General features: G+C 42.4%; 2 protein-coding genes across 2 annotated transcripts in view; one reads left to right on the top strand and one right to left on the bottom strand.

Annotated features, from left to right (window-relative positions):
* The window catches only part of LOC135073696 (neurexin-4), a 45,486-nt gene extending 25,079 nt beyond the window's left edge, over positions 1 to 20,407 (bottom strand). The window contains exons 1-13 of the mRNA XM_063967832.1: positions 20,223 to 20,407; positions 19,736 to 19,849; positions 17,935 to 18,131; positions 15,182 to 15,323; positions 14,643 to 14,846; positions 13,874 to 14,040; positions 12,636 to 12,812; positions 11,613 to 11,774; positions 10,699 to 10,915; positions 3,863 to 4,007; positions 2,848 to 2,954; positions 1,618 to 1,743; positions 635 to 838 (exon numbers count right to left, since the gene is read on the bottom strand). Of these exons, the coding sequence (XP_063823902.1) occupies positions 635 to 838; positions 1,618 to 1,743; positions 2,848 to 2,954; positions 3,863 to 4,007; positions 10,699 to 10,915; positions 11,613 to 11,774; positions 12,636 to 12,812; positions 13,874 to 14,040; positions 14,643 to 14,846; positions 15,182 to 15,323; positions 17,935 to 18,131; positions 19,736 to 19,849; positions 20,223 to 20,289 (2,029 nt within the window). The 5' untranslated portion in view covers positions 20,290 to 20,407. The remainder of the gene's footprint in view (positions 1 to 634; positions 839 to 1,617; positions 1,744 to 2,847; positions 2,955 to 3,862; positions 4,008 to 10,698; positions 10,916 to 11,612; positions 11,775 to 12,635; positions 12,813 to 13,873; positions 14,041 to 14,642; positions 14,847 to 15,181; positions 15,324 to 17,934; positions 18,132 to 19,735; positions 19,850 to 20,222) is intronic.
* A 743-nt stretch (positions 20,408 to 21,150) lies between these two features.
* LOC135073697 (cytoplasmic dynein 1 intermediate chain) overlaps positions 21,151 to 23,527 on the top strand; it is a 28,453-nt gene continuing 26,076 nt past the window's right edge. Inside the window, exons 1-2 of the mRNA XM_063967833.1 lie at positions 21,151 to 21,440; positions 22,740 to 22,870. Of these exons, the coding sequence (XP_063823903.1) occupies positions 22,748 to 22,870 (123 nt within the window). The 5' untranslated portion in view covers positions 21,151 to 21,440; positions 22,740 to 22,747. The remainder of the gene's footprint in view (positions 21,441 to 22,739; positions 22,871 to 23,527) is intronic.

Raw genomic sequence — 23,527 nt, forward strand, 5'->3', positions numbered from 1 at the left:
CAGAATAATTGCTGTTAAAAGTTTTGAAAACTCTGTTAAAGAAGGAATTGCGTCCATAATTAGTGGTACATGCATCAACGTGAAGTCTAAGATAATTTCTCCTGACATTGGCACGAGTTGGCACCTGTAACTTGATTCGCGAAAGAAGCTCACTGCAGATGGTATGATTATTCCGTCATTGTTGTTGTGCTGAAATGGTGGTGGTGAGATTCGTAAACGTACTATTGTCGCTGACATAGACCGACGGATTGACCAGCGTAAGTGGCTGTTAGCAAGGCACATAGCAGAACTGACAACCGATGGGACAGCATGGTTCTGGAGTACACAAGATAGTCAACGACTTTTACGAGGACGTCGAAAGGCAGCGCTGGATGCAGGCAACTACCAACCGGGAGATATGAAAATCATTGGGGGATCATGTTCAGCAGTGGACGTCCTGCGTCTGAAATGATGATGATGGTGAAGTGGTGGTAGAACCAGTTATTTGAGACGTGTATAAGTTCCCTGAAAACGGCCTACGTGTTAAGAGTTTGAATGATTAGCGATTCCGTGTTAGGCGTGTGCATTGCGCCAGGGTTGCGACATCTGAACATGACACGTGACACACAGTGCGCTAAAACATTAACACACTCACTGGGCGAATTGAGCAGGCGCGAATGTCGGCAGCGATACTCGAGGCGTTGCGAGCAGGAGCGACTCCGGTTGAGCAGCGCCTCGAGCTGTGCGCGGTCGGCGTCGTACGTGATGTCCTGACGGAAGCTACCCGGCTCCTGGTGCCCGTCCACCACGCTGCTGGACAGCGACTCGTGCCGGACCGACGTCAGCACGCGCCCGTCCGCTGTGGAGGAAACGTAATGAGGGCTATCGTTTTAGCGCTCACCAGTTTGCGCCACTGTAGAGTAAGGTCCTGTCACTTGCTAGTAGCGAAGACAGTGGCACCAACAGGTGAGAGCTAAAGTGGTAGCAGGACTATCGCATTTGCACTCATCAAGATGGCGCCGCTGTAGAGTAAGGTCCTGTCTGCCAGGGGTGCCAACTGTTAAGTATAAAAACGATAGCCCTCATTGGATGCAACTCTCAAAAAAGGCGGTGCCCTGAGTCAGCGACGCGCGACTCAACACTTTACGACTCGATGATACGTCGCTTGATCGCAGATCTGACTGTCAAGAAAGGCTTGAATGGTGTCCTGGATCGCGTAAGAGCGTGTCTTGACGCTGTGCGACGCGATGATACGTCGCTTACCGCAAGTAAAGGATGCCTTTAGTTTGATAGCGCTCGTCACGCTTGCCGCGTCGCATCGCTCTCGAAGCTGACTTAGGACACCGCGAAAGAAGTCTATATTAAACATTTTCCTTTACATATACTCGTATTGTTTAAGAGTCGATATTCTTCTCAGGATCCTGGAAGACAAGTCTTTAGAATATGCTGTATTACTGTCACTTGAGATTTAAGACGGCTGAGATTCAGATAAATATGCAAAAAAACTATAAGAAGGTAAATTCAATAAATGACATTAAAAAATCCATAGCTTCCTTTTCTGCTCAAGTCAACACTACCAAGTTATCTTCCTGTACATACCGTTACGTCATAGCGTTAAGAATAACCGCATCCACTCACATAGGAACTCGCAGGTGACTGGAAAGGCGGGCAGCGGGCCGGAGCCGTCCACGTCGATGTGCAGGTCCACGGAGCGCGACACCGACATCACGTTCTTGTAGGCCTGGCACGACAGGGGGTGCACCGCTGGGGGACCATAGGGTATTCATATTTACACACACAAGGCTAGGAGATTTTTTAAACAAATAGACACATAAATAAAAAGGAATAAAAAAGACAGTTAAGTCAGAGTAAATACAAATGAGTAGGTCATCTTCATAGAAACGCACCAAGCGTGGTGTTTGTATGTGAGCGCGCCAATACGTAAGCAGCGCGCACGCACACACTGACAAAATTTAGCGTGGATTAACGGGGAGTTGCGCCGAGATGGGCTAGGAGAATTTTCACACAATAGACACATAATTAAAAAAGAATAAAACAAACTGTCTTTTTTGCACGAGGGATCCGTATCCTCACAAATCTACAACCTCTTTGGCTTGCGTCGAAAGCGTGGGCGTCTAGCGAAGCAGTTGCAGCGAAGACCAAATGATCTAATGATGGTGATCCTCGCTCATTTCTTTGCATATTTTTTTGAGTCTAATGTGAATGATGTAAGAGGGATCTTACATGGTTTATAGAGCTACTGACCTGCGTCCGAAGTCTATTTAAAAGATTTTTATGTAGGCCAGGGGAGCTCATGTCCAGGCGGAGGACTCTCAGACATAGGGACAAAAGGGCAGGGAAGATCAGCTCTCTCACGCCATAACCTGCATCTCTCTTGCAATTTACATATAGGTACGTTCTTCCATACTTCCTAACTGAACATTTCAGTTTTTTGTAATAACCAAATTGTGTCGTACTCCTTTTCCGTATCGACCTTTCTCCGTTTAGATTTTATTGCGAATATAATTTAGTTTATTATATTTTAGTTCTCTGAATAAAGAAAAATAATAATAATCGAATACGGATATGACTGAAATAGACGATGAAGCGTGTGTAACACAAGATGTATTGCAATAATTGATAAAGCCCGGTCCGTGAGCACGTAGAATTTTTTCCAATGACCCCTAGCTACCCATCCTTATCGCTCGCGCGTAATTATGTTGCTGTCGCGACTGTGCGACTGGCACCCGCAATGAGTGTGCGAGCGCGATAGCAACATAATTGCGCGCGAGCAATAAGGATGGGTAGCTTGGGGTCATTGGACAAAATTCTACGTGCTCACGGACCAGACTATAGTGTGAAACATACACGTGTGGCAGACGGCGCCCGCGTAGCCGGTGCCGTGGCAGTCGCACGTGAACTCCTCCGCTGTTTGCGTGCACTCGCCGTTGTGCTCGCACGGGTTCGGGTTGCATCTGCAAAATAAATCATTCTTAGGACGCGATTGTGTTACAAACTTTTTGGTCACTTTGGATGTCACGAACTATTTAATGCTGACTATAATAACTTTAGTTAGTCTAGACTCTAGGATGTGAGGCACGATTATAATCTTGAAAATTATAAATAACTTGAAAAAATCGAACTGCCTAAGGCGGGAATTGAACCCACGACCTTCCGCTTGCCGGGCGACTGCTCTTCCAACTGAGCTACTTAAACACTGGATGAACCCGTCGAAATTTTCAAGTGTAATACGCTGTTACGATTATAATCTTGTCGATTTTTGACGACAAATGTATGGATTTGTCATCTAGGATAAAAAGTCTCGATAAGACGATATAATAGCGCGTATACCAGGCAGGTAGGATAGGCGATATCTTACGAGGGGGTGTAAAGTACGGCCAACGAGAAGCGATACCAAATGTAAACAAACCTAATGTCATGGGTGAACCCGTCTGACTTTGACATATTTGGCGGGGGAGAACGAGACATTACGACAAATACACAAGATGGGAAGAGACAGAATATATTGTCAACTCGACAGTCGTATCGACCTTTTGTATCGCTGCTAGTTGGCCGTACTTTACTTTACATAACGTTATGAAGGCAATTTTATCGATTAGTTTGGTGATATTCAAACTGATCTATATCAACTTCCAGGATGACTGTTTTCTGCTAAGGGTCTATGTAAGCGCCCCTGATATGTTCTGATCTTGTTGCTATGTGAGAGCTAAATAATCGCAGTTTGGGCACCAAGGGTGAAATCAAAACGAATTTAGGGCCGTAAGAGACTTTAGTACGGATGGGACATTCTAAAGGCCGCCGAAAAGCCTCTAATGTGAGAGTTTGTGAGTTGCATTTATGTCCACTAAACTGTATTACTTACCTGTCGATCATCTGGCAGGCGTCGAAGACGACCTCGTTGGGGCAGCAGTACTCGTCCTTCTTCCAGTCGGTGGGCTGGCGGTAGTTGCCGTCCACCGCGATGCGCCGCATGCAGCCCACGAAGCCGCGCGGCGGAGCCTTGCCGCCTGGGGACACGAGGACAATTAAATTATAAGGTTTTTGATTTTTAGGCCTAGTTTAGACACGGCGGAATCCACAAGGTTGCTGGGGAGTTCTCGAACAGTTTGCACCGAACCGTAACCGCACGGTCTTCACCTCAGTGCCTCTCCAATGAGAACCACCCATAAACCTCGCGGTGTCTGAACAAGGCAAGGCCTTAGAGAATGGGTTTAGTAGAGGGGTCAGGGGTAGAGGGATTGCGCGCTTGGTGGGAACTAACGGGATTCCAATGGATATTGTAGATCTTTTCTATAGAGTAGTGTAGTAGCTGGACTGTCTCGAGTGCAATTCTCAAAAGGATTTTACATTTGTTTTGGTAATTGCAGGCTTGAATAAACGTTCTACAACCCGATCTAGTTAACTGCTCACCTGGCAGTCGTAAAGTCAAGTCGACGGTCTGGTATGGACGGGGCGAACGCGGGGAAGTGTGCGGGTGAGTAGGAGGGAAAGTCGCATTCCAACCAGGTGCGCAGTTAGCTCGATCGGGTTGTAAAAGTTGTCAGGCTTGTCAGATCAAACAGTCTGTTAAAGTCTAAGCTTAAGATTTCCGTTGATACAAGATCATTGTCATGACTAGAGATGGGTTTGTAGCCAGCTAGTTTGGATAATAACTGATTATTATCTATTAATAGCCATTATTAGCCATCCATTGGCTAGTAACCCTGCTATTAATAGTTTCTTACGTTTTTTCTTCCACCTTTAAAATCAAATCAATATTAAAATCAAATATTACTCAAAGAAACAAAAAAGAACTAAAATATTAAAAAACATCAATGTAATTTATATAAACGACATTGTAGTTAAAAAAGAACATAATATATTTTATAAAAGGAGACTGACTGACTTAGTGACAGATCAACGCACAGCCTAAACGGCTAAACGTAGGCACTTGAAATTTGGAAGGGACGTAGCTTAAATACCGTAGAGGTGCAATAAGAAAGGAATTACCGAAATTCCCAAGGGAACGGGAATTAGCGGGAAAATATTTTTGTATGATAAATCTAAACCGCTTAAGTTAGACGCTTGAAATTTGGCATGTAGGTACATTAGTAAACTTAAAGCTTAGTTACAACAAGGAATTTCCGAAATTCCCACGGGAACGGGAATTATCGGGAAAATCCTTTTGTATGAAAAATCTAAACCGCTTAAGTCAGACGCTTGAAATTTGGCATGTAGGTACATTAGTAAACTTATAGCTTAGTTACAACAAGGAATTCCCGAAATTCCCACGGTAACTGGAATTAGCTGGAAAATCCTTTTGTATGAAAAAAGTAAACCGCTTAAGTTAGACGCTTGAAATGTGGCATGTAGTTGTAGGTACCTTAGTAAACTGAAAGCTTAGTTACAACAAGAAATTCCCGAAATTCCCACGGGAACGGGAATGAGCGGGAAAATCCTTTTGTATGCAAAATCTAAACCGCTTAAGTTAGACGCTTGAAATTTGGCATGCAGGTACCTTAGTAAACTTAAAGCTTAGTTACAACAGGATTTTCCAAAATTCCCACGGGAACGGGAGTTAGGAAAAAACATTTGTATGAAAAAATCTAAACCGCGTAAGATAGATGAAGGGGGTAAAACGGGATCCACGCGTACGAAGTCGTGGGCGGCCGCTAGTGCTTAATAACAGGCGATACTAAAAAAATACATAAAATACCCAGAAAAATGTCAATAAATCATAAAAACTCAGATGTTATTTGACTTTTTTTGTCGATAAAAATAGGTTTAGTAGTTCCGCATATTTTCATATGTGCACTTTCTCAAGACTCATACTGTACTAGAGGCCGCCCGCGACTTCGTTCGCGTGGATTCCGTTTTACCCCCTTCATCTATCTTACGCGGTTTAGATTTTTTCATACAAATGTTTTTTCCCGCTAACTCTTGTTCCCGTGGGAATTTTGCAATATCCTGTTGTAACTAAGCTTTAAGTTTACTAAGGTACCTGCATGCCAAATTTCAAGCGTCTAACTTAGGCGGTTTAGATTTTTCATACAAAAGGATTTTCCCGATAATTCCCGTTCCCGTGGGAATTTCGGGAATTCCTTGTTGTAACTAAGCTTTCAGTTTACTAAGGTACCTACATGCCAAATTTCAAGCGTCTATCTTACGCGGTTTAGATTTTTCATACAAAAGGATTTTCCCGATAATTCCCGTTCCCGTGGGAATTTCAGGAATTCCTTGTTGTAACTAAGCTTTCAGTTTACTAAGGTACCTGCATGCCAAATTTCAAGCGTCTAACTTAAGCGGTTTAGATTTTTCATACAAAAGGATTTTCCCGCTAATTCCCGTTCCCGTTAGAATTTCGGGAATTCCTTTCTTAGTGCACCTCTACGGTACCTAAGCTACGTCCCTTCCAAATTTCAAGTGCATACGTTTAGCCGTTTAGGCTGTGCGTTGATATGTCACTAAGTCAGTCAGTTTCTCCTTTTATACAATATTTAGACTAGCGGCCGCCCGCGACTTCGTACGCGTGGATCCCGTTTTACCCCCTACATCTATCTCACGCGGTTTAGATTTTTTCAAACAAATGTTTTTTCCCGCTAACTCCCGTTCCCGTGGGAATTTTGCAATATCCTCTTGTAACTAAGCTTTGAGTTTACTAAGGTACCTGCATGCCAAATTTCAAGCGTCTATCTTACGTGGTTTAGATTTTTTCATACAAATGTTTTTTCCCGCTAACTCCCGTTCCCGTGGGAATTTTGCAATATCCTCTTGTAACTAAGCTTTGACTTTACTAAGGTACTTGCATGCCAAATTTCAAGCGTCTATCTTACGTGGTTTAGATTTTTTCATACAAATGTTTTTTTCCCGCTAACTCCCGTTCCCGTGGGAATTTTGCAATATCCTCTTGTAACTAAGCTTTAAGTTTACTAAGGTACCTGCATGCCAAATTTCAAGCGTCTAACTTAAGCGGTTTAGATTTTTCATACAAAAGGATTTTCCCGCTAATTCCCGTGCCCGTGGGAATTTCGGGTATTCCTTTCTTAATGCACCTCTACGGTACCTAAGCTACGTCCCTTCTAAATTTCAAGTGCTAAATTTGTAAACTATGAAGGGATATGTTTAATCATTAGTATAACATTAATAGCAGGGTTACCATCTGAAATCGGCTATTATTGGCTATTAATGGCTAATAACTGCTTTTAATCCGTTATTAGCCAATTGCTATTAATCGGATTATTAGCACTTACCCATCTCTAGTCATGACCCATACAAGCCCCATTGGAGTCTCTAGGACAGTACCTGCGCGATGTAGTAGGTGCCTCCAGTCAGGAAGCGCAGGCGCTTGGTGGTTCGCACGGGCCGCTTGTCCACAGCTAACACAAGACTGTCGGGGCCCATAGTGAGCGGCCGTCGTTGAAGGTTAAGGTAGTCTTAGTTGATCTGAGTCCAGTGTCATGGCCTATAAGCCCCTATGGAGCCTCGGTGACAAGTTACCAGCGATATAGTAGGTGCCTCCGGTAAGGAAGCGCAGACGCTTGGTGGTGCGCACGGGCCGCTTGTCCACAGCTAGCACCAGACTGTCAGGCCCCATGGTAAGTGACAGCGCGCGCCAGCGGCCGTCGTTGAAGGTCAAGGTGATCTTAGTTGATCTGAGTCCATTGTCATGGCCTACAAGCCCCTATGGAGCCTCGGTGGCAAGTTACCAGCGATATAGTAGGTGCCTCCGGTAAGGAAGCGCAGACGCTTGGTGGTGCGCACGGGCCGCTTGTCTACAGCTAGCACCAGACTGTCAGGCCCCATGGTAAGTGACAGCGCGCGCCAGCGGCCGTCGTTGAAGGTCAAGGTAGTCTTAGTTGATCTGAGTCCATTGTCATGGCATACAAGCCCCAATGGAGCCTCGGTGACAAGTTACCTGCAATGTAGTAGGTGCCGCCAGTCAGGAACCGCAGGCGCTTGGTGGTGCGCACGGGCCGCTTGTCCACAGCTAGCACCAGACTGTCGGGCCCCATAGTGAGTGACAGCGCGCGCCAGCGGCCGTCGTTGAAGGTCAAGGTAGTCTTAGTTGATCTGAGTCCATTATCATGGCATACAAGCCCCTATGGAGCCTCGGTAGCAAGTTACCTGCGATGTAGTAGGTGCCGCCGGTAAGGAAGCGCAGGCGCTTGGTGGTGCGCACGGGCCGCTTGTCCACAGCTAAAGCCTGGTCCGTGAGCACGTAGAATCCCGTCTAATGACCCCAAGCTACCCATCCTTATCGCTCGCGCGTAATTATATTGCTGTCGCGACTGTGCGACGCGCGCCCGCAGTGAGTGTGCGAGCGCGACAGCAACATAATTACGTGCGAGCTACAAGGTTGGACAGCTTGGGGTCATTGGACGGGATTCTACGTGCTCACGGACCAGGCTTTAGCACCAGGCTGTCAGGCCCCATAGTGAGCGACAGTGGTAGTCTTAGTTGATCTGAGTCCATTGTCATAGCCTACAAGCCCCTATAGAGCCACTAGGACAGGTTAAGTTACCTGCGATATAGTAGGTGCCTCCGGTAAGGAAGCGCAGGCGCTTGGTGGTGCGCACGGGCCGCTTGTCCACAGCAAGCACCAGACTGTCAGGCCCCATGGTGAGTGACAGCGCGCGCCAGCGGCCGTCGTTGAAGGTCAAGGTAGTCTTATGCCCATTTTCACCATCAATCCCCAATTTCTAAGTGACCCCTATGGTAACACTTAGCAGGCATTTTGTATGAATAGGGGTCACTTTAAAATTAGGTATTAATGGTGAAAACGGACATTAGTTGATCTGAGTCCAGTGTCATGGCCTACAAGCCCCTATAGAGCCTCGGTGGCAAGTTACCTGCGATGTAGTAGGTGCCGCCGGTAAGGAAGCGCAGGCGCTTGGTGGTGCGCACAGGCCGCTTGTCCACAGCTAAAACCTGGTCCGTGAGCACGTAGAATCCCGTCTAATGACCCCAAGCTACCCATCCTTATCGCTCGCGCGTAATTATATTGCTGTCGCGACTGTGCGACGCGCGCCCGCAGTGAGTGTGCGAGCGCGACAGCAACATAATTACGTGCGAGCGACAAGGTTGGACAGCTTGGGGTCATTGGACGGGATTCTACGTGCTCACGAACCAGGCTTTAGCACCAGGCTGTCAGGCCCCATAGTGAGCGACAGTCGTTTAAGGCCAAGGTAGTCTTAGTTGATCTGAGTCCAGTGTCATGGCCTATACAAACCCCTGTAGTCACTAGGACAGGTTAAGTTACCTGCGATGTAGTAGGTGCCGCCAGTCAAGAAGCGAAGACGCTTGGTGGTGCGCACGGGCCGCTTGTCCACAGCTAACACAAGACTGTCAGGCCCCATGGTAAGTGATAGCGCGCGCCAGCGGCCGTCGTTGAAGGTCAATGTGATCTTAGTTGATCTGAGTCCATTGTGATGGCCTACAAGCCCCTATGGAGCCTCGGTGGCAAGTAACCTGCGATGTAGTAGGTGCCGCCAGTCAAGAAGCGCAGGCGCTTGGTGGTGCGCACAGGCCGCTTGTCCACAGCTAAAGCCTGGTCCGTGAGCACGTAGAATCCCGTCTAATGACCCCAAGCTACCCATCCTTATCGCTCGCGCGTAATTATATTGCTGTCGCGACTGTGCGACGCGCGCCCGCAGTGAGTGTGCGAGCGCGACAGCAACATAATTACGTGCGAGCGACAAGGTTGGACAGCTTGGGGTCATTGGACGGGATTCTACGTGCTCACGGACAAGGCTTTAGCACCAGGCTGTCAGGCCCCATAGTGAGCGACAGTCGTTGAAGGCCAAGGTGATCTTAGTTGAATCTGAGTCCAGTGTCATGGCCTATACAAGCCCCTGTAGATCCACTAGGACAAGTTAGGTTACCTGCGATGTAGTAGGTGCCTCCGGTAAGGAAGCGCAGGCGCTTGGTGGTGCGCACGGGCCGCTTGTCCACAGCTAGCACCAGACTGTCAGGCCCCATAGTGAGCGACAGCGCGCGCCAGCGGCCGTCGTTGAAGGTCAAGGTGATCTTAGTTGATCTGAGTCCATTATCATGGCCTACAAGCCCCTATAGAGCCACTAGGACAGGTTAAGTTACCTGCGATGTAGTAGGTGCCTCCGGTAAGGAAGCGCAGTCGCTTGGTGGTGCGCACGGGCCGCTTGTCCACAGCTAGCACCAGACTGTCAGGCCCCATAGTGAGCGACAGCGCGCGCCAGCGGCCGTCGTTGAAGGTCAATGTGATCTTAGTTGATCCGAGTCCACTGTCATGGCCTATAAGCCCCATTGGAGCCACTAGGACAGGTTAAGTTACCTGCGATATAGTAGGTGCCTCCGGTAAGGAAGCGCAGACGCTTGGTGGTGCGCACAGGCCGCTTGTCCACAGCTAAAGCCTGGTCTGTGAGCACGTAGAATCCCGTCTAATGACCCCAAGCTACCCATCCTTATCGCTCGCGCGTAATTATATTGCTGTCGCGACTGTGCGACGGGCGCCCGCAGTGTGTGCGAGCGCGACAGCAACATAATTACGTGCGAGCGACAAGGTTGGACAGCTTGGGGTCATTGGACGGGATTCTACGTGCTCACGGACCAGGCTTTAGCACCAGGCTGTCAGGCCCCATAGTGAGCGACAGTCGTTGAAGGTCAAGGTAGTCTTAGTTGATCTGAGTCCATTGTGATGATCTATACAAGCCCCTATAGAGCCACTAGGACAGGTTAAGTTACCTGCGATGTAGTAGGTGCCGCCAGTCAAGAAGCGAAGACGCTTGGTGGTGCGCACAGGCCGCTTGTCCACAGCTAGAACCAGACTGTCGGGCCCCATAGTGAGCGACAGCGCGCGCCAGCGGCCGTCGTTGAAGGTATCCGCGTAGTTGTCAAGCTTCACGCGTGGCGCGCCTGGCGTGTCAAGTTCCACTTTGATCTTGCCCTCTTCTAGGAACACCTGGAAAATAGAAAGTTGAATAGCGGAATGTGTTTGAGCCTTACAATGAAGGCTACATAAGAAGTGCAACACCATTGAAAAACGACTCGCGATTACCAAAGTCATTTGTCTATTGCCAACTTCACCAGCCGAGCTAGGATGCGCGCCTTATTTTTGTTCTTTTTTTTAGAAGTCAGAATGTATGGGCTTATCGCGTAAAATCGATAGAATGACGCGATAAACGGTTGTCGCAATCGATATCCTAGGCCTACAGGACGACGAGAACGAAATGACGGCAAATAACGATGCTTGCTTCAACTATGGCCACCCGCTGATCGCCGTCATCGCTTCAGGCGAATCGAGTACTACGCGAGTGCTCCAATCCCAAGACTATGACGAAACACACCTTATGCAGTTGTAATAGACTATACAGGGTGTTAGGTAAATGGGTATAATTATGAGCCGACACTAGCCCATGTTAACATGGTCATATAAATGGTATGGTGAAGTCAGAAAATTGATATCTTCATTTAAATTATTTTATTTTTCATACAAATTGGATTTTATAAAATTAATTTTGTATGAAAATAAAAAAAAAATGATATAAAATTTCTGACTTCACCATACCATTTATAATATGCCCATGTTAACATGGGCTAGTGTCGGCTCATATACCCATTTACCTAACACCTTGTATTTTACAACAGTCTATAATTACCTTGACGTGTCCCTCGGTCTTGAACTTGTGGTAGATGAGCAGGCCGTGGTTCTCGTAGGTGCGGAATTCCAGCGAGATGTTGAGCGTGTTGGCTCCTGAGTATCCACGCAGTTTCGCGTACGAGCCTTCTTTCAGGAACGTCACCGGGACTATTATTGGCTCCTGAAAACAACATTCAAATTCTAATTCTTTATCACTTAGATGTCTACTAAGTGGCTATTGATATGCAACGGGGCTGGCAATGGAGGAATAGTTGTGTCAAGTTGAACAAACTAGAGTGCGAATATCGATTCAGTGCTTAACAGGCTGTGTGGATCTGCTGTCTCGTAATATTGAAGAAGATTTTCAACAAATTGACAGCCACCAGACTAGGTGGTTCACGTTCTGATTCTGAACTGTGCATGCACATAATCTTGGATCAATGCTTGACACTTGATAGCATTCTTCTTCTTTTCAACTAAAATAGTAAGACACGGGTCTTAGCGCGGCGTTTATTAATGAGTTACATTATGTACTCACGGCTTGACGTTTCGGATGCGATGCTGCAGCCGTGGTCACAAGGAAATGGAACGCGAAAGTTTAAAATCTTATAAGTTCTTTTATTTTCAGCCGGAAAACTGGACGAAGGTGGAAGATCGACCAGAGATTACCACAGCAATTTGTCCTGCGCTGCCAGAATTCAGGCGTAATCTAATCCAGGTAAAATTTCCTCGGATATTTATTTATTACTAAAGTATTGTACTGACCGACATAGCTCGCAGAATTGCTAAAATCAAGTGGCAGTGGGCGGGGCACATAGCTCGTAGAGACGATGGCCGTTGGGGCAGGAAAGTTCTCGAGTGGCGACCACGGGCTGGAAGACGTAGCGTGGGCAGGCCTCCTACTAGGTGGACCGACGATCTGGTGAAGGTCGCGGGAAGAGCCTGGATGCGGGCAGCGCAGGACCGTTCATTGTGGAAAACCTTGGGGGAGGCCTTTGTCCAGCAGTGGACGTCATTTGGCTGAAACGATGATTGTACTGACCGGGCAGGCGTAGAGCGTGTTGACCTTCTGGTACTTGAAGGGCTCGCCGGCCTCGAGCCCGCCCTTGACCTGCTGGATGACGTTGGTGGCGTTGAGGTACAGGTTTTCGATGCAGCCCGTGAAGTTCTGGTTCACCACTAAACCGTCTTGGAAGTTGGGCACGCCGCCGATGAAGAACTGAAAAGGATTTGGAAAATAATATTATGTTTAGTTTTATTTTTATTTGCAATCAGCCCAGCGGCTTTAATCAGATTTGATGTTGATTGATAATTCGACTTTTGGGGAGTGCACGTCCTGTGATGTGTCATCTGTCATCCCTGCTCTTTTTCTTCCTGAGAAGTTTTATATGGAAGCCAATCGCATTCTTTTTAACCGAAACAGGCAGTTGTTTGTATTCACGAGCTGTGTAGCCAGATGGTTGCTATGTCGTTCAAGGCGTTGCTTGTAGGATACAGAAGAACTTTCTATTTCCCCCCTAACTGTAGGGATTTCTAGGTACTCGTGTACTTCCGTGTTCCGTGTGATCCATGGGGCATTGATCAGGATCTTTAACACTTTATTCTGGTAGCGCTGCAGGATTTCAACATTTGAGTGACTAGCTGACCCCCAGAGTTGTATGCCATATGTCCAAATCGGTTTCAGGATAGACTTGTAAATTAGGACTTTGGTTTCCAGTTTTAGCGTTGACTGTCTGCCTAGCAGCCAGTATATTATGTTTAGTGAAGATAGAAACGTTATAACCGAAGGTTCTCTCAACAGCTCACAATATCTAACAACCACTTTTTGAGCTGATGAATCAGACCACTTGCAACTATTTTCAAGCGCTTAACTCAGTAGTGCCTTAAGTATGGGAGCGGCTCGGTGGTGTTTTTGAAACTTCAAACGTCAGTGAGACTTTAGATAATGCTTCAGAGTTGTATGCTCTGTCACGTCATAATAATTAGGTCACTTCATAATAATAGCAAAAGATACATTTCGTTTGTTTCGAAACTTTGTATCTTTCCTGTAAAATACATGTATTTTTCGAAAAAGAAAACAAATGGGAGGTTCGTCTGAAAAAAACAAATTCGTAGTAATCTTATACCCGTTTTCACCATCAATCCCTAATTTTTAAGTGACCCCTTTGAAAACAAAATTCCTGTAAGTACCACCATTAGGTGTCACTTAAAAATTAGGGATTGATGGTGAAAACGGGCATTAGTATCACTTCTCTAGTTGGTGCATTCTGAGACACTTACCGCCCGATTCAAATTAAGCCTCGAGAACTCGCCCTTGATGCGGTCCTGCACGACCACTCGGTCGACGGAGAACAAAACTTCCCTCCTATTGCGTGAGATCACCACGTCGTGCCAGATGTTATCGTCTAGGAGACTGCCAACCGCCATTGAGGTGGGGGTGCCAGAACCTGGAGGAAGAAAATTAAATCAATATCCATTAAAACCATTAAAAGTCAGCGTACACAGAGGCGGGAAGGGCGGTTAAAAGCGATCCGCCGTATCGCGCTGGGAAGCGTCCACTTTCTATGTGACTGATTTTATACAAACTAGATCATTACAAAAAATATCGTCCCGGATCGCCACCGCTTTCCCGCGCTTCCCAGCTCTGTGTGTGCTGAGCTTTAGGACTTTAAACTTTAGATTGGTTGGTACAGCCGACAGCACATTCATCATCAGACTGTATTGTTGTATCTATTGTAAAATGCAAAGTATTAGCTTGATGTGGTGTCATGTGTAAATCATTGGAGAAATATTATGTCATTGTAGTGTACAGTGTCAACAGTACAAGTCGCAAATAGAGCACAGGACTGCACTGAGGTTCAGTTTTCCAAACCCAAGGGTTCAATATCGAGGCGCACAATATTAAAGATTGCGAGCACTGTGTTAGTTGCTGATATTTATTTAGCAGTAAAAATACGAGGAGGCTACAGCTTTCTTAGGGGTAGGTTTGCCCTCCTTTAAGCCTCTTGACGACCTTTAAAAATCTTTCTGAAATTAAAAAAATACTCACCTAAGTCTATATTCAGCACCAGCCTGTTATCTCTCAGCTGCAACGCAATATAGTCGCCCTGCGTGCCCCTAGAGTAAAGCAAGGCCCCTGACGCGGTACTGGTCTTGAATCGGAACCGCACCACCTCTCGTGACGCTGAGATAGGGTCTCGAAGCAGGTCGACTTTAATGAGCGATGTGCCGTTGAAGTAGAGGGTGTCGGCGACTGGAAAATAAAACGTAATTCTACTAAAGCTACAATTTTAGGACTACAATTTTCCCCTACAGGGTATAGGAATTCAGAAAGCTACAATTCTATCGAACGGAGTATTTTTATTTTACTGCTTGTTCCGACATTGTCCTGTTTTGTATGCCTAATAAAATAAATATCCCTATGATGACCAGACCCATCAGATAACAATAGACCAAAACATATAAGGGACATTGGACAGCAGAGCCTGTTAACTATTTATAGGTGCCGGTTCATTAAGTGAAAGTTTTCATTGACCACCCGGTAAAAACACTAAGCAAATGTAAGCTGTATTGTAACGAAATACGTACCATAATCGCATCCATACACCTCCACCCTCATCGAAATCTTGTCGCGCCATCGCATGGGGTTGACGCGCAAGTACTGCGCTATGATGGGCACCTCGAATTCGTTCTTGTGTTCTGTGTTTCCGTCTTGGTTGCCTTCGAACATCTGCGGACATGTCCAAAACAATGAGAATTACTTTGCTAATATAAGGCCCTCAAAACAGTGGGATCTTTGTAATTTATGATATTTTGCAATTTGGATCATCTATAGGTACTTCAGATTTATTATGATTCATGACATAAAGACTGTCTCATTGCATTGCATTAGCAGAGGTAATAAAAGAAGCTTTGAACTTTCAGTAAACAAATCTTATTCAACATTATCTGTTGTTGAGTTAGAGTAGGCGGCTAGGCGCACACCGTTGATTTTTCGTCGGCCGATAGTTTAGTCGGGCAGTTAATCAGTATGGGCATGTATGGGAGTGCGCACACTACGCCGATTCGATTTGGCCGATTCTTCATACAAATTAAAATCGGGCACAACTATCGGCCAACTAAAAATCAACGGTGTGCGCCTACTCTTAATCTGTGATCATCTCGAAGGAAAATTAGATGTTTGGTCTGTTTACCGTCAGATTCAACACGGATCGATGTAAACAAATATCTTGCCGATATCTGTTTACAAATGAAGATTTTACGACTGCTATTTATGGCAGCAAGAAAAATGTTTGCGATCACTTCAACAGGAAGCAAAATACAGTGCGCTATAAATCAAATTTATTTCAGTAAAACTGGATGAATATTTGATTTATTATACTTCGAAAAAGCAACTATTTTCTACCTTGGTCAACCAGTAACTCAATATAACAATTTTAACACAATGCAACTGGTTAACGTTGACCTACATAGGAGTCGAATAACCGCTAATCTTCTTTTAATCCCTTCACTTCGGTCTACAACAACAAAAGGGGAAGGGGTGGGGTGCATTTGCAACCCCACACATTTAGGCAGTAAATTGGAATGAACTTTGTAAAACAAATTACAAAAACCATATTCAGCTTCGCCGGCGGCTTTATGCATGAGATACAGGGTGTTAGCCAAAGACAGTCAAATACGAAAAGTGAGAAAGATTAGCCTAACTCACATTACAAAACACTTTTGTAAGCATTTGAAAAGGAGTCTGACAATAGTGACTGAGTCCTTGCGCTGCTTCTTTTCAGCACCTGCCCTCTTTATTGACCCACTAGTAGGGTCTAACTGGGACGTGTAAAAGTGCCTAATTCCAAGAAATAATTGACTTTTATTAAAAAAAACTCATAAAGGTAGCGGGAAGGCGCTGGATGCAGGCCGCCACCAACCAGCCATTGTGGAAATCATTGGGGTAGGCCTATGTTCACCAGTGGACGTCCTATGGCTGAAATGATGATTATGATTAAAAAAGCCAGTCATTTAGATATTTCCTTGGAATAATACAGACCTGTGTATATCCATCGGCGGTAGGTATAGCTCGCCAGCTCTCGCCATTGTCAGAATACTGGAGCATATACTCCGTGACGTATTCGTCGGTAGCGTAGCGCCCCCTGGTGACGATTCCGCGAAGCTCCATGCGTTTGCGCAGGTTTATGGTCAGGTGCTGGTAGTACGAGCTCTCTTGCGACGTCCAACTTGAGGTCCCTTCACCGTTATTGTTAGTTAGTGCTGTACAGTTAGTCCGAATCTACTGGGTATTGAGTATTTGTGTCGTCAAGTTGTAGAGTTATAATTTTACGAGAATCAAATTAAATTGAATAATAATAAAGCCTGGTCCGTGAGCACGTAGAATCCCGTCCAATGACCCCAACCTACCCATCCTTATCGCTCGCGCGTAATTATATTGCTGTCGCGACTGTGCGACGCGCGCCCGCAGTGAGTGTGCGAGCGCGACAGCAACATAATTACGTGCGAGCGACAAGGATGGGCAACTTGGGGTCATTGGACGGGATTCTACGTGCTCACGGATCAGGCTTTAGAAAAATACAGTGTTACTTTCAAATCCCTTAAGATTTAGTGAGAACAAATAATTATCAGTAGGGCCAACCCAACTTTAAATTAAATATTTGAAAAATGAACTTTATTCAGTCTTCAGAAACACAAACAAGAAGCTATGCACTTAATGCAATTAACTAGACGACACAAATAATCGTAAGCTGTTTTGTATAAGTAGACTTGAACCACCTTGTGAATTAGTAGAGAAAACTTGTTATTGATGAAGTACCAAACATTATATTTTAGTAGTGATAGTATTTGAGAATGGTATTTACATAAATATTTGTAATTCTATTGAAATGGGAGCATTATCGATCATTGCTTTGTTCAATAATTTAACAATGGATTTTGCAAAGTAGATTTCTAATTACTTACATAATTTACTTACTTTAGAAATCAAGGTAGGATTTTGATAAAATAAAATAATATACTAATGGAATGAGATTTATAAATGAATAGTGTGTAGGTATGACTATACTACAATACAATACTACAATAAAAAAACAATTTTGTAGTAAAAATGAGTTATTATGATTATTAATTAAAAAGTCCAAGGTTATTAATAGATAGTGAACTGATAACCCGTGAATCCCCAAACTATCTACAAAGCGTGAAGCACACTACTGCCAAAACGTGCAAGTCTGCCTACAAGCCCAAGCCATCACCACCCTTCACCTGAGCTAATTTCAGAGTTCACAACGCACCCTGAAATGAGCGTGAACCTTGTTACGTCCCTATAGCGTCGACTTTACCTTGACTTCGCCTTCCGCCGCCTTGTACTGCACATAATCGAGTCCGTTCGACCCGTAGCTGATGCGGTACTCCTGTACATACTCTCGCGAGTGCGCACGGCCCTGCGTAGCGATGCGAGTGATGTTCTTCACCGACCCGAAGTCGATGACGAACTGCTGGTCGAAGTCGTTCTCCGACGCCGTCCACGCGTTCAAACCTTACACCGAAACTCACATTCAAGGCGTTGCCAGCGGCACAGCGACGTGTTAGTACTCTGATGGTATGTTAGCGGAAATGAATGGTCGGTTCGGTTTTACTGTTTATTTCTCAAACATGCCTATGACAATGCTTGTGATATAGCTTAAGCCTAGTTTTAAACATCGATACATCCCAGCCGCGCCACAACACTTAACAACAACTAAAAACCCCATTATCCCATTTGTAATAATAAAATAAAATGTAGTATTTCTTAAATTAAACACTTCTATCAGTATTTAAACTTCTTCTTCATAAAGTCTCTGCTAAAGTCTGAGTCACTTTCATGTAAAGGTTTATTTTCCTTGATGATATCTTCAAAGGTCAGTTGTGTAAAGGGCACAACAGGAAGCTCAGGATCCTTCCCCATTTGAATAGACACCGCTACAGCATGTGATTCATCCAGTAATGTCTCCTCAAACACCCAATCTTGCTTCAAAATCCCCCTCACATATAAACTTGTATCTTTAACAAACTTCCCAACTTCTAACTTCATTGTCTTCACATCAAAACTTATTTCGTGAAGGGGAACAGTAATGCCAAAACCTGTGTTCTTCACGTAACTCTCTTTCAAACACCACAGGCGATAAAAACATGCAACTTGCTCTATCTCTGTTGTAAAACTTTTGATAGTTTTCCACTCTTGGTGGGAGAACTGTTTATTCATCAAACGAAAGAACTCTGGAACATCTTTGTTGGTTGGTGGCTCTATTCTCATGATGTCAACACCAACATTATGATTGCCACAGCCAGCCAACACCACATAGTCACCTTGATGTGACACATTGAAGCTCAATGGCATTTCTCCTGCACCCATCAGATAAGGCTTCCCATGACCATCTCTGCCCAGTTTAATATCCTCATATGGTATTGAAGTAGACAAATGCACAAACTTCCTCATCATAAGGCGACCAATCAGAGATGACTTAGCATCATCTTGGAAGAAAAACCTTGATATTCTCTGTTTTTCTTCAGGCTGTACACAGCTTGAAGCCAGGAGGATGTCTTGTTCGTTTGGCTTCCATGCTGAAGCATTAAATGCCCATCTTACGTTGTATGCTTTCAGCATTTTGAAGTTGTTTTTTATTCTAGTAAAGAGATTATGTCTCCAAATATTACTTATGGTCCAAATGCTCACTTTATTAGATACTTTGTGGACCTGTTGAGGAATTAATTAACAGCATTAATTCCTCATTTATAATCCCTCCATATTTTTCAATACATTTTGTGAAAAAGCACTAAATTATTTTGACACACCTAGAAGCTTCTAGACAGCAAAATTCTAGCAACTATAGAAAACACTGTCTTTGTTCTATTTACATGCAAATCAAAAACTTATTTACAATCTAATCCAAACGCATATTGTCTTTCTTTTTAATGTCCAAGAGTTTGAGCTACTAGTTATCATTTGGACTAAAGTTTTAACAAACAAAGTTAAACTTTGGACATGAAAAAGATTACTGAAATTGCAAATTAAAAAGTGAAAAATATTTTGCCATTAAGCTCAACTGTGTTTAAAATACAAGAAACTTTACCAAACTATTTGTGTAACAAATGAACACTTACCATACAGTTTAGCATTTTCTGGCCCTCTGTCCCTGAGACTGGATGTGGCGGTCAACTTAGCATTTGCTACCAATGGCTCGTTGCATTCATAGTCGAAATAGTATCTTACGGAGTCTGTAATCATAAAATTTATAATGATGTCTTTACAGAAACTATCATTCTGATCTCCACTTCCATTAAATTCAGTAACTTAAGTATTTTGTGATTACTATATGGAGAGATAGGAATGGGAATAATGACAATAGAAACCAGGGGTACCCTTGGTTACGACGCTAACACCGTAACATTCTTAATTTCAGAAAAAGTACTTGTGAACTTGTGAGTCTTTTGATCAACACATATTATGACGCTAAAAAATAATACTCTTACTTAGTCCATGACACAGAAAATATAATTAATTCTTCAATAAGTAAAATTCCAACTGAGAGAACTACAAAATACAGCCAGAAATTACTTCAAAAATTGAAATAAATAACGTACAACTAACCTGCATATAGATTTGAAGTGCCATAGCAAAGCAACACAACTAAATAACACACAAAATTACTCATCATAATTTCATTATTGTTTCAACCAAAAGCAAGAAACAGAAACAACCGAATCAGAGAAGAAAATTAATAAAATTGTTTGATCATTACGTTAGCGTTGTCACAAAACTCATCAAGCCGGACAACACCCTATTAAAGTCTGTTTTTTTCAACGAATATTCAAATGGAAATTTTACAACTGTCAGATTAACGAAATAGCATTGGTTGATAGAAAAGTCATGGAATTAGCAGCCAATCACAAATAAGTATACCGAAATTTAAAATTTGACTTTTTCAAGGAAAACAGCCTTCATAAAAATCTGCTCAAATACTAAAATATGTTCCAATTGGTGCAAAAATATTTATTTGCTTTATTTTCATTTATCATATTGTATAAATTATACTATCTTTTTTTTTTTTGTTTTTTAGTCGATAAATTTTATAATAATACATTACATTAACTTAAAATGACTTAAAAACTAAAATTTAAAAATTACTAATGATAAAAACTATTTACAAAAATAAAGTTATTAATAACAAGTTTAATGCAATATTAAAAATGTGCACGTAAATGAAATTTAATGCGTAATTTAAAATCTAAAAATAAGCGTAAAAATTATTTTGTAGACTTTTGAACGTTTTCGTAACAAGTGTTTCCATGTTAAAACTATTAGACGATTTGGTAGAATTTATTAAAACTGAACAAACAAAAACAAAATGAAATGAGACGAGAGTGAAAAAATCAGCAAAGGGTACCTCAAGTTTTGGCTTTTTTTTTATTTTTAGAATTATAGGGCGCTTTTATTTTTGAAGAATTATTGATTGAGTAGAAATGATCAAAAACTAGTGGTAGCAACCTAGCAACACCGTAATTTTCTTCCAACTTCCATTATTTTTTTTTTACAAAAGGAAATGTCCAATTGATTGATTGTGTACCTGCTTCGACTTTCTCCGGTTTTCCAAGTTTTTCTGAAACTGTATTGGCACAAATCTGCCACGAACTAACTGTAATAGAATCACATAAAGTGTGTTTCGTGAATTCTTCAAACTCCTGTATAAAGTTCCTGTCGATTACCCCTCCTAATTCCCGTTATCCCTAAGTATATTTTCTGCCACGTTCTGCTGGTGTTCTTGAGGATGTGAAATGTTTTTGTAACATCTTACAATAACAGAGAAAGGTGAGTAATAAGATGCTTAAATAAAGTGAATTTTAATGTGAATCATAGATCGAGATCGATCAGTGAAATGATGACATCAGACTGGAAGACATCGCATCGCATACATTCTTGACATCTTCCATGTAAGGAACAATCAAATCAATGTATTATTCCAACACAGGTGTGTTGCAGTTTTAAATATTATTAATAATACTACACCACGAATTATAGTCTTTTTCACCTAAGATGATCCGTATGACGTTTCGAGTTTGAAAGATTTAGAGATGTCACATAACTAAACCATAGCGATTTGTCTATCGATTTTTTTCGAAGAGTTAGTAAAACCTACTTTTAGAGAAATATTTTGTATAGGTGTTATTTAACAAAAAAACATGTTTTTTTTTTAATTACAAATATTATTGTAACAATTTTTTATTGATAATATTCAAATTTCATGGTTCGTGTTAAAAAAACGATTCCTAAAAAGTACTGGTTCTGTTTCTTTAAATTAAAAACTTTAATTTATTTTCAATGCGTTTATTAAAGTCAATAATCGAAAAATATAGTTGATTTTTGTGATGTTTTTAATAACTAAGTATTCACTGCAATCGATTAATGAACCGCGGAAATAATCGATTTTATTATACATGAAATACCCCAGCACTAAATCTATTCCGTTTCACACATTGCGTACATTAAATAAAAAATATTTTTACATCGTATTTAATGAAAATATAATCAATAGACTCAGATTTTACTATATATTTCAAGACAAGTAGTAATTTTTTTTTTATTATATTGCTAATAAAATACAAATATTTTTTCAAAAATATTCTGCATATGTAGTATGCGTAATATGGATAACCTTGAAGTGTCATACGGATCATCTTACGTGAAAAAGACTATAGGTGCTGAGACTAGGCAAAAATAAAGTTGGTTATTTTTTTATCTTTGCTCGCGGTGCGCTCGGCTCCGCCTGTAATGTTTGTTTTTCGAATTATTGTTATTTCCTTTCTATTCAAATGGTTTCAAAGATTACCTTGTGCCATAAAGTATAAACTATTCAAAATCACACAAATCAGCTGGAGTTTGATAAAGTTATTGTTTATTTTAGTTTCCTACCTGCTCACTTTGGAAAAATACATCTTTTTGTTGTTTATTTACTCTGACAAACAAATGCAATTGAAAACTGAATTCCTTGCATTATCAGTGTAATATTATAATAATATGTAAACATTGAGGAGACAAAATCTAACTTTAATGTTTTATATTCTTAGTATTTATAATATTTATTGATCATAATTTACACACGATTTGCAGAAGCAACCATGTCAAGCATGTCAGACAGAAAGGCGGAGCTGGAGCGCAAGAAGGCCAAGCTCCAGGCTCTCCGCGAAGAGAAGGATCGCCGTCGGAGGGAAAAAGAACAGAAAGATGCAGAAGAGGCCTTGGTAAGTGTGAGAAATGAATGAAATTATGCATTTCATTAATTCGCTTGTTTCAGTGATGTCCACTGCTGGTCAAAGGATTACCACAATGACTGGTTCTTTACTGATTGCATCGAAGCACTCTAGTGGGAATGTGAAATGTTTTTATCCTAATTTTTTGTTAGTATTCTAAATAAATGATCAGCTAAAAAATGTTTCAATATTTTGTAAATCGTAATAATATCGGTATAACCTCTATCAGTAATATTATGCAGCTGCTTAATTGCTTATTAACTTACATCAACTATAAATACAAAACTTTCACACATGTATAAAATTAAATAAATGTTACATTTAACATTTAATTTAGAATAGAATAGAAAACTTTTTATTTGCAAGAAAGGTATACAAGCAGGTAAGACATAGATTAAAACAGAGAGAAATAAACAAGTGGACAATTAACTGCTTGTGCCCCTCTGACAAATTAAAAGGCACCCGCTCAGCGTACATCAAGACCGCTAGGGCTTGTCTTGAAACTGATTTTCAGCGGGGCCCTAATAATTTAGTTATGCTATGACAATTTAAACTGAAACCACTTTGAAAATCTATTATCCTTTTGTAATAATCTTAATAAGTGTCCTCAATGTAATAATCTTACTAGGTATTTTGCTTTTGCAGTAC

The sequence above is a fragment of the Ostrinia nubilalis genome, chromosome 8 (genome assembly GCF_963855985.1).
Source record: "Ostrinia nubilalis chromosome 8, ilOstNubi1.1, whole genome shotgun sequence".
Classification (NCBI taxonomy): Eukaryota; Metazoa; Arthropoda; class Insecta; order Lepidoptera; family Crambidae; genus Ostrinia; species Ostrinia nubilalis.